The 11,867-nt window shown below is 37.8% G+C and overlaps 1 protein-coding gene across 1 annotated transcript in view; it reads left to right on the plus strand.

The window, feature by feature from the left end:
* The first annotated feature begins 1,933 nt into the window (after nt 1–1,933).
* Nucleotides 1,934–11,867, plus strand: part of CYLD (CYLD lysine 63 deubiquitinase) — an 85,161-nt gene continuing 75,227 nt past the window's right edge. The window contains exons 1-3 of the mRNA XM_007947011.1: nt 1,934–2,437; nt 4,526–4,828; nt 6,917–7,022. Coding sequence (XP_007945202.1) covers nt 1,934–2,437; nt 4,526–4,828; nt 6,917–7,022 — 913 coding nt within the window. The remainder of the gene's footprint in view (nt 2,438–4,525; nt 4,829–6,916; nt 7,023–11,867) is intronic.

Below are 11,867 nucleotides of genomic sequence, written 5' to 3' on the forward strand. Positions count from 1 at the left end.
ATAGATTGCCCAACCTTCCTTCCGAGGAGTGGCTGGTGAGTTTGAACCGCCAGCCTTCTGGTTAGCAGTCAAGTGCCTTAGACACTAAGCCACCAGAGCTCCTAAACACATTGCAGAAAAGAGAAAAATAAAAATAAGAGCAAACTACTTCATGCCAGCTCTGCCCCCGCCCTCACTAAATATTGTACGGATATTTCGTGATGTTGGTTTGGAGGGATGCCAAGCTGTTAGCCAAACCTGTGTCTCACTGATTTCCTTTTGGCTGGTAGAGGGCCAGGCTTTTAAAAATTTACCATTATAGAAGACCTCATTACCTAACAGTGCTTTTTAAAAGAAATGTTACTCTGTGTGTAGATTTGTCTGAATGATTAATCATTAAATTAAATGATTGAACTGAAATTTGGTTCTTTAGTTTTAGGAGTTTTTATTTTTTAATTCTAGGAATAAGATATGTAAATGTGATAGTGCTATCAATTTCTGCAAGGAGCTCTGTTGGTGCAGTGGTTAAAGCATTTGGCTGCTAACCAAAAGGTTAGCAATTTGAACCCACCAGTGGGAGAAAGATGAGAGCAGTTCTACTCTGCCCTGTAGGGTCCTTATGAATTGGAATTAACATGATGGCAATTAGTTTTTTTTTTTTTTTTTGGATCAATTTCTGCTGTTACCCAGAATACTGGAAAAGAGTATCTCTACCTCAAAGAAGAGAGAAATAAATACTGTTTTTTGTACTTGCTACTAAATAAAATAATAATTGCTATATTTTATGGCAGAGCACACATAGGAGCAGTTGTTTTCAGCAAAATAATAAAATCTCAATTTGAATGAATGAAATTATGTAATTTTTAACCATCAATTAAAGTAGGGATGAGAATCAAGCTTTCTAATTGTGAATGATAATTATTGTTGTAAAGACTTTAAATGAAAATTTAAAGCTGGAGAAGAAATAGTCTTTTGTGCATTTCTTCTGTGTATACATAAAATTGAGAGCATTAAAAACATTTTTTGTTTGACACAATACTGCAAATATATGTCTTGTTACATAGTCTGAGTTTTGGTGACTGCAGTGTTGAATTTTTAGCAATCTATAATACAATCAGATTTATAATAGCTGATATTTGTGATTATGAGAAATTAAATGATAGCTGTGATTAATGTGATCAACAGTGTGCCTATCAAAGGACAACATATACAAGATTAAGGAAATGGAAATGAGTCCGAGATAAAATATTCCATTATCAAACATGGCACACTGCTAAATGAATTGTGGTTAAAGTTTCAGAATGTGATTTCATGATAAAAAAACGTTCAACACCATATATGAAGGATAAGTATGTACAGAAATAGTAACCTTTTTTGATTTATATAATGTGTGTATATTTTCTGAAATACAGTAACTTATCTGTTTATGTTAGGCAAGATTCATTAAAAATGCTACATTTAAAGTTTAGAAATGTCAGAGTTTGTATGTAAGATTATCCTTTATGATTTTTACTAGAGTTTGGTTTCATGGATTTTTGTGCTTTGGAAACAGACATTGTATTGTCTTTGAAGGTCCTTTACAAATTTCCTGCTCACCTCCTACATCCATTCTTTAAATCTGCAAAATCATAATAGCTATGAGCAATATATGTCTTTTAACCCTTTTAAATATTTTTGAAACTATTTAATTTGTGTGTTTCTGCTAATGCAATGAGATTTTTTAAATGTCTTTAATCTTAATTTTAGGTTGCGTGAGATAATGTCTTAAATTTCTTTTTATTCTCCAGTCATTTTGATTTTCTTTCTTTCTTTTTTTTTTTTTTTCCCAGCATGGACACCAAATTGCTACAAACATGCTTTGGGACTTCTGGTGAATTTAATTTTTACAGTTGTATGAGAAACTTATTAGTAGTTCCTTTTTTTTTTGAGTTAAAATTTTAAAGTTAGTATCACAATGAGTTCAAGCTTATGGAGCCAAGAAAAAGTTACTTCACCCTACTGGGAAGAGCGGGTCTTCTATTTGCTTCTTCAAGAATGCAGCGTTACAGACAAACAAACACAGAAGCTCCTTAAAGTACCGAAGGGCAGTATAGGACAGTATATTCAGGACCGTTCCTTGGGACATTCAAGGATCCCTTCGGCAAAAGGCAAGAAAAACCAGATCGGATTAAAAATTTTAGAGCAATCTCATGCAGTTCTTTTTGTTGATGAAAAAGATGTTGTGGAAATAAATGAAAAATACACAGAGTTACTTTTGGCAATTACCAACTGTGAGGAGAGAATCAGCCTGTATAAAAACAGAAACAGACTAAGTAAAGGCCTCCAAATAGACGTGGGTTGCCCTGTGAAGGTGCAGCTGAGATCTGGGGAAGAGAAATTTCCTGGCGTCGTGCGCTTCAGAGGACCCTTGTTAGCAGAGAGGACAGTGTCGGGAATATTCTTTGGAGTAGAGCTGCTGGTAAGTTTGGTGACCCGTTTTGGAATTTGTAGTGAGCTTGTAGTATGTGTGTGTGTTTGAATGCACCCATGCATTGTTTTTTCTCCTTTAAATACAAAATTAGTTTTTCCAGAGGTCTTCTGTGATGTTTAGTATTCATAATCTTTAGGATTTATGTTTTAATGGTAAATTGAGATGATGCAAAGCTGATGGCTTTGACATATCCTCCCACACCTGTTATTTCAATTACCTGCTACAGTTGTTAGTTGCCATCGGGTTGATTATAACTCATTTGTTACGGAGTAGAACTGCTCCATTGGGTTTTCTTGCCTGTAATCTTAATGGAAGCAGACTTTTTCTCCCATGATACCACCCTTCCAGGGTGCACTGGGTGGTTTTGAACCGCCAAACTTTAGGTTAGCAGTTGAGCACAAACTAGTCCCTCTTAGGTTTGCCTCTCTTTGGGATCTGTTCACCAAAATAAGAAACAAGTCACATAGTTATTGAAGACTTTGTTACTTAAAAATTTTAACATAGTCTATATTAGGCTGTGGGAGTGCTGGTGGCATAGTGCCCAAGGCATTTGACTGCTAAGCAGAAGGGTGGTGGTTCAAACCCATCAGCCACTCCTCGGAAGGAAGACTGGACGGTCTATTTCCATAGAGATACCACCTCGGAAACCCAAGGAGGGGTCGCTATGAGTTGAATTGACTCAATGGCAGTGGATTTGGCTTTTTTTTTTTTTTTGGTTTTATATTAGACTGTATTAATATTGTCCATATTAAACTGACCTAAGCCATGGTATTTTCAATCACCTCATATTCATGTGAAAGCTGGACAGTGAACAAGAAAGACCACAAACAAATTGATGCATTTGAATTGTGGTGTTGGCAAAGAATATTGAACATACCATGGACTGCCAGAAGAATAAACAAATCTGTCTTGGAAAGAAGTACAGCTGGAATGCTCCTTAGAGCGGGAATGGCCAGACTTCATTTCTTGCGTATGCTGGTCATGGGGGGACCAGCCCCTGGAGAAGGGCATCATGCTTGATAAAGTAGGTCAGTGAAAAAGAGGACGACCCTGAGCGAGACAGACTGACACAGTGGCTGTCCCCATGGCCTCAAGCATAGCCATGATTCTGAGGATGGCACTGGACCAGGCCATGCTTGGTTCTGTTGTTAATGGGGACACTAGGAGTTAGAACCAACTTGACAGCACCTAACAACAACAACAACATATTAAAGTCTACCGGATTGTAAACTAATTACTTCACGAAATTGTTCATTGATAATTGGGACATTATCTTCTGTGGGTTTCTCAGGCTTTTCCTAATGTGTGCTATGAATAATGATAACTTGGATTTAAGATTTTTTTAGTAAGTTGAAGTGTTTTAACTTGCTTACATAATACATATGAAAATCATCTTGGAATTTATTTCTACTGAAAAGAGACCCAAGAACTCTGTGATTAGGTTTCCAAACTTAATAGTCTCAAGAACTTAAATGTCAATAGCATTTTGGCATTCTTGCAAATAGAATTTCATGCCTTGTTTGTGTCTTAATATTTTTAGCAATGATTTTAAAAGAATTGGAGATTTGAATCCCAGCATGCCCTTTACTATCTACGTTACCAAGTTACTTAACTAAGTTCCTTAGCTTCTCTAAATTTGCTTCCTTACCTGTAAAAGATGTCATATGCAATTTGCAGTGTTTTTGTGATGCAGAATTTAGCACAGTGGCTGGCACATAGTAAGTGCTCAGTAAATGGAACTTACGTTACTGTTATTTTAAAATAAATTGTTCCTTTTATGACAAAATGATTGTTTAAACCACAATATAGAATCCAGCCCAGCTTTTTAATAAATGAAATTGATTTAAAAATTTTATTTAATAGTGTTTTAAATTTCCTTATCAGGTAATTTTATTATAGCATCAGATACAGTTTTATTTTTCAAATATCCTAAGTGTAACAGCAATTGCTAATAATTATGTCTTCTGTCATTTAGAATTTTTCTGGAATGATACCCTGGCAATTCCTTTTTCCTGTGCATCATCTGTCTATGTCTGTACTTCTAGATTACTTTTTCCTCTGTCTCTTAAAAACTAGGAAGAAGGTCGTGGCCAGGGGTTCACTGATGGAATCTATCAAGGGAAGCAGCTCTTTCAGTGTGATGAAGACTGTGGAGTGTTTGTTGCCTTGGACAAGCTAGAAATCATAGAAGACGATGACACTGGGTTGGAGAGTGACTATGCAGGTCCAGTGGACACAATGCAAGTTGAACTTCCCCCTTTGGAAATAAACTCCAGAGTTTCTTTGAAGGTTGGAGAAACTCTAGAATCTGGAACAGTTATATTCTGTGATGTTTTGCCAGGAAAGGAAAGTTTAGGATATTTTGTTGGTGTGGACATGGTAAGAAAATTTTGGATTATATTATTTTTGTGAATATAATTACTACTTTTATAACCAATGTCAGTGCAGACTGAATACTTCGAATATTTAAAATGGACTAATTTGGAGTAATTTAGAGAGCATGCTCTAATTTGCTTGTGGTAAAGGACCATTGCAATGGTACAGGACTGTAGGTATAGAATTAAATTTACTCTTTTTTCCAGTTTTCATAAATTGATAATGTTTTCAACCTCCAAATTCATCTTTTCATAGCTGACCAATAGGCAGAAAACAAACAAAATAGCAAGCAGTATTTTAACTGATGTGTTATTTCTCTGTATTTGAAACAGTTTTTTTATTTTATTTTTTTTTTGGTAATCTATTTCCTTTTTAATGATACTTTACAAAATTTTATTGGCTGTGATCTGATTTTAGTGACTAGTATAAAATCATTTAAGTGAAGCACATTGCTTTAGAGGAATAAAGCAGCTTTGGTGGTACAGTGGTTAAAGCCTGCAACTGTTAACCTATTGGAACCCACCAGCCACTTCCTAGGAGAAAGATGAGGGAGTCCCAGCTTTGGAAGCCCTGTGGGGGAGATCTCCTCTGTCCTGTTGGGTCACTGTGAGTCAGAATCAACTCCGGGACAGTGGGTTTGGTTTTGGGGTTAGATCATTTTGAGTTTTCTCTTAGGGTGTTTCTAATGCTACCTTGCAATTACACTTATTAATAATGAATACATTCCAGTATGGAAGTTGAATTATTCCTATGCATTAAAAAGAAAAAGGCTGAGAACATATATTAAAATAGATGGAAGATATGGGCACTATTTTGTTAATTAAAAGAAGGAAATTCATACAGAATTATTAAACACTGAAATGAAGAATGAGAGAGGACGTGAGTGACACACTCTCGTATTCACTATGGGAGTGTTTTTAGTAAACATTTTAAATTTCTTTAAGTATATTTTTTGGTTGGTGCTCTACCATAAGTTTCTGTTACCCTGTGCTTAAATATCTCATGTAGGAAATTCTATCTGCTATCAGCAGTTACTAAACAGACATTTATAGAACACTTATGTGTGCAAAGTTAGAACCAGAGCAGATTCCTCAGGAAAGCACCCCTTGAAACTGATATTTTTGAAATATTAACTCCATATCTATTTGGAGAGAGATAGTGGTGAGTGGGAGGAAGGTTAGAGAAGGAGGGCCACTGATCGTTGGGTTTAGTCTGCCGTTTCTTCAGGACATTCAGCTCAGGCTCCAAACTTGGCAAAAGCCATTGAGGCTTTCCCCTCCTTAGGAGGCAGTCCAGGGATCATCTCAGTCCACAGGTCACACGCTTTATAAGGGCTGCCCTCCTCCCCCAAATTCTCCCCTTGTTGTGCTCCCTCACCCAGTTGGCTTGTGCAGGCATTCATTCCAAACACCGCTAGGACACTCCTTGAGAGTAAAGTTGTGAAAAATGCAATTTTCTTCATCGGCTTATATTTTCAGAGATATCTTAGCACTCTGAACAGATTGGTGCTCATGGCAATTGTCAGATCAGCCTGACCATCACCAAGCTCTATGCACCGCACTACTAGATGGTCTTACATTGAAGTATAGAATAATTAAATCTGTAAGTCTCTATTTTGGAGGAAATTCTTGCATACCCATAACATGACAAGGAAATAATGACAGACTAGACTTCCCATGTACAGAAGAGCCAACTGGAGTCCAATTGAATATTTATGTGCTGAGGGACTGCTGAGCAGTGATCAGAGCAAGCTAGGATTAATATATTATTAATAAATCTTTTGATGCAGAATAATATCTTTGTTGTTATATAAACTAGTATTTATTGTCTGGTAAAATATTTAAAGCACTGTTCATTCTTTTCTCGCCTATGGGATTACTATGACTTGATTATTCTTGGATTTCATGTCTCCACCAAAATGTAAAGCATTGTTTCTGTGGTAATTATTCCTAATGCAGCCTTTTTCTTTTAAGCAAAACAGTTAAAATTTACTAGTGCAAAATGTTTTGGAGGACCCTTTAATGGAAAATATTGACTTCCATATTTACATTTTATTGAGGATTTTTTTTAAGTTTATTATTTAATTTCTAGGATAATCCTATTGGCAACTGGGATGGAAGATTTAATGGTGTACAGCTTTGTAGTTTTGCAAGTGTTGAAAGTACACTACTTTTGCATATCAACGATATCATCCCAGGTATGTTTACCCTATGTTTCATACATTTATAAGCAGAGTTTTTGTGTTACAAGGATGTAAATGTAAATTTCAAGATGCATTTTTGAAACTTATTTTCCACCCCTAAATGAAAACAATACGTAAAGATTTGTATTTCCAAAAAGTATGTAGTGTGGGTGGCATTTATACATCATCATTCATTTTTTATCACTTATCTGTTCTTAGTGGGGGAAACCCTTTCTAATAATTAGGTCAGAAAATGATAAAAACTGCTATCTTTTGAGAGTCTGGTTGACTAGAAGCCTTTAAGGAGAAGTTGGTCATCTCATCTCATCTAATACACTGTGGAGACGATTCCTGCAGAATAACCTCTAAGATCCCTTCCAGTTTTGAGATATGTAATTGATCAGGCTTCAAAGCTGTAGTCAGAAACAAGTCATTCAGTTTTACATCTTCAGAAAAAATAACTTATGCAGCCTTTTATTTTGCCTTAAACTGGTAGCATCTGGTAGCTGCTGTCCTTATAGCCATGTCAACTGTGCTGTCCCCTGCTAGTAGAAATCCCATGCTGGTGCCATTGATAGTACGTTAATCATGAAACTAACAGAGGCCATCAGAGATGGTGATTCTCACTGAACATTATGTAACTGAATAAAATACAAGACCCTGAATTAAATGGCTTGTTCTTCTGAAAATATTCTTAACAAACTTACAAGAGGTCTTACTTATCCCCATCTTGCTGATTAGATAACTGGGCCATTCAGATAAGCTAAGTAACTTGCCTAAGATCAAGTATGTGGTGGAGCCAGAATTCAAATCCAGACTCGTCTGATTATAAAACTCTGTTCTTTTTCATCCCTTTCTACTCCAAATCCTGTGTAGATACTTAGGATGAGAAGATCTGCATAGAAAACCATATTTTTCAATCTCCCATTTATACTTGGGGAATGTTGTTTCCATGGAGATGCATTTATTTCTAGTTTGATAAAAGCTGAATTTTGCTATATAGCAAGGATCACAACTGAATAGGCAAACTAGATTTTTTGCTTGTGATGTTTTTCCGCTATTGTTGATTTTGGCACAGAACAATTTTGGGTTCTCCACAGGTCATTTCATATCCCCAGCTTCTTTCATAAAAATGAAGGGGCTAATCCTGAATGAATGGGGGCAGTGGTGATTCAGTGGTAGAATTCTCAGCTTCCAGATGGGAGACCCGGATTCAGTTCGTGGCCAGTGTACCTCATACATAACCACACCCATCTGTTACTGGAGGCTTGTGTGTTGCTGGATGCTGAACGGGTTTCTGCAGAGCTTCCAGACTAAGATGGGCTAAATAGAAAGTACTAGCAACCTACTTCTGGAAGTCAGCCGGTAAAAGTCCGATGATGACAATAGTCTCATGGGCAGCTGATCACAGGATGGTGCAGGATCAGGCCGCGTTTTGTTCTGCGCGTGGTGTCACCGTGAGTCGCGGGCTGACTTCACAGTAGCCAACAATACTGAACGGTCTTTAGGGTTTCTTCTAGCCTGCACTGTTTGGCCTCCCTGATTCCCTGTGGGCTTGGCAAGTAATAAACACTTGTTTCGCTGAATTAGGAAGTGCTTTCTACTTTAGGACTTAACTTTATGAGAGTACATCAATTGAGGTGAAGGTATGGGATATGAATGATAGTTTTATTTCCATTTTGGTTTATAAAAGTCTAACATACTTTGCTTTTCTTGATTTTTTTAAAGTCAGTTTTTAATTTCTTGCAAATTGGAATGCCTGAGATAAAACCAAAAACCGTTTTGTTTGGTTTTTGGTTTTATCTCAGGCATTATTTTAGGTACCAGGGATGGAGTAAGAAGCAAACCATAAAAATTTTCCCCACGTGGAGTGTTCATTGTGGTGAGCGGAGACAGACAATAAATAAGAAAATACATGGACGGTTAGATGGTGACAGGATGGAGAGTGATAGGCAAGGCAGAGGGGGAAGGCAGTGCTGGTTGGGGAGGTCCTCTATTTTGTAGAGTCTAGTCCCAATGAGTCTCTCTCATAAGGTGTCACTTGAGCTCTTGACATGGAGGAAATAAGGGAGTGAGCCATGTGGATTCAGAGGGAATGTTTGGCATGTGTGAGGAATAGCAAGATTGTGGCTGGAGTGGATTGGGTGAGGGAGAAAGTGAAGGACAGGTAGTAGGAGCTGGAATAGGTAGGACCAAGTAGGCCATGGTATGAATCACTGGCTTTTACTCTGAGGGAAATGGGAGTACCTGGGTGGCACACATGGTTAAGTACTCAACTATTGGCTGAAAGGTTGGCTGTTCCGACCCACCCAGAGGCTCCTTGGAGTCCAGGTCTGCCTGTGTGCTGCTGAGAGGTCACAGCCTGGACAACCCCAAGGCACACAGTCCTACTCTGTACACATGGGGGCACCGTGAGTCAAAACTGACTTGATGGCAGCTACCAACAACCAACAGCAGGTGGGTTTTGAGCAAAAGATGACTTGTCCCGACTTACATTTTCTAGCAGCCATTCTGGCAGTGAGTTAAGAGCAGAGTATAGCGAGGGGGAGAAACAGGGAGACCAGGAAGGAGGCTGCCGTGGTTATGTACGTGTAGTTATCCACGTAAGTGACAAAGGTGGCTTGTGTGGGGTGGTACAGTGAAGTTGGTGAGGAGTGAATGGATTTCAGATATAATCTAAGGAGAGAGAACACAATTTGCAGATGGTTTGGGTGTGGGTTTGAGAGAGAGAGAGAGAGGAATCAAGGATGACTCCCAGATTTTTGGGCAGAGCAGGTGGAAGGCTGCTGATGTCTTTACTGAGGTGGGAAAGACAACAGAGGAGCCAGTGGGGTGGGGAGGGTGCACATTGGAAATCAGGATTTTGGTTTTGAACATACTCAGATTGAGATGCCTATGAAATAATTTTTTTTGAATGTCTACGTTAACATTGTAAGAATGACTCATTGATCCTTAAAATGAGTAATATTATGATATTTTTCAAATTTAAGAAACTTTTTATTGTGAAATATGTTTGCAAAAAAACAAACCAAACTCACTGCTGTGGAGTTGGATCTGACTCACAGCAACCCCTCCTTGGGTTTCCAAGGCGGTATCACTATGGAAGTAGATTGCCCAACCTTCCTTACAAGGAGTGGCTGATGGGCTTGAACCGCCAGCCTTCTGGTTAGCAGTCAAATGCCTTAGGCACTACGCCACCAGAGTTCCCATATTGGCAAAAGAATGTATGAAAACATATCTTAAGAATAACAATGAGCACTCATTTACTAAGCATCCAATTTAGGAAATAGAACCTTATCAGTAGTTTAGAAGCTACCTGTATACCTCCTCCCCACCCCCCCCCTCCATTAGCTGTACTTTCCTCCTAGAGATAACCACTCTTCTGATTTTTTCATGAATTATTTCCTTGCTTTTCTTTCTACTTTTATCATATCTCTATACATAAACAATGTGTTGTTTAGTTTAGCCTATGTTTGAATTTAATATAGAATTATACTAACTATATTCTTTAATTACTTGCTTAGTTTACTCAAAATGTATTTTGGGAATCTTGCCTTTGGATACAGGTGTCAGTAGTTCACTCACTCTCACTGCTGTGTAGTTTACTTCATAGTGTGAATGTCCCATGATTTACTGTTAGTGGATGTTTAAATTATTGACACATCTCTTTGATATTTTGAACTTTTGCCAGTCTGTTGTCTGAGAAATGGTATTTCAGTGTTTCCTTTTTTTTAGTTTTAGTGCTAACATTTCTTTACATATATAATATTTTAATGGGTCTTTGGTGAAAGTGTACACAGCAAATTTGGTTCACATTCAACAATTTCTGTACATATTGTTCAGTGATGTTTGTTATATTTTTAATATTGTATCAGTAGTCTCTTTATTTCCATTACAAAACCCATGGTCACCTAGATATTCTCCTATGCTACCTTCTTCTTGAAGTTCCACAGCTTGTGTTTTACAATTAGGTCTGTGATTCATTTGAATTAATTTTTGTGAAAGACGTGAGGTGTCTGCCTAGATTCATTTATTTTGCACGTGGATGTCCATTTGTTTTGGCATCATTTGTTGAAAAGGCTTTTTTTTTTTTTCCATTGAATTGCGTTTGTCAAAGATCAATTGACTGCGTTTGTATGGATCTATTTCTGGTCTCTCTCTTCTGATCCATTGGTCTATTTATCTTTCCTTTGGCCAGTATCACACTGTATTAATTACTTTATCTTTACAGTAAGTCTTAAAGCCAGGTAGTGTCAGTCCTCTAACTTTGTTCTTTTGATTGGCTGTTTAGCTGTATTTCATTGCATTATTCTTTTTAATAAGGAGCTCTGTGGTGCAGTGATTAAGGCATTTGGCTACTAACCAAAAGGTCAGTGGTTCAAACTCACCAGCCACTCTTTGGGAGAAAGATGGGGCAGTCTGCTTCTGTAAAGATTTACAGCCTGGGAAACCCTGTACGGCAGTTATACTCTGTCCTGTAGGGTTGCTGTGAGTCAGAAACAACTTGATGGCAGTGGGTTTGTTTATGTGTGCGCATACACACACACACACATATTTTTTAAATGGCTGCTCTAAGGATTACAATATATTCCCTTTATATTTTAGTCTAGTTTGAGTTATTGTTGTACCACTTCATGTAAAATACAGAAACTTTGCAACCATACAGGTCCATGTACCTTCTCTCCATTCTTTCTATAAATGTTATTGCTAAAACGACAAGGAGGCCACATGTTCTGACCTCCTCTAACCCTACAAGGGGAAGGCAGGATTACCAGCAGTAACCCAAGGCCTATTACTGCAAGGCCAGACATGCTGCCTCCCTCCAGCCCTTTCACCAACCGTTCCTCCCAAGGCACCCAC

This window comes from Orycteropus afer, unplaced genomic scaffold, assembly GCF_000298275.1.
Source record: "Orycteropus afer afer isolate SDZICR_OR568_19922 unplaced genomic scaffold, OryAfe1.0 scaffold00009, whole genome shotgun sequence".
Taxonomy (NCBI): Eukaryota; Metazoa; Chordata; class Mammalia; order Tubulidentata; family Orycteropodidae; genus Orycteropus; species Orycteropus afer.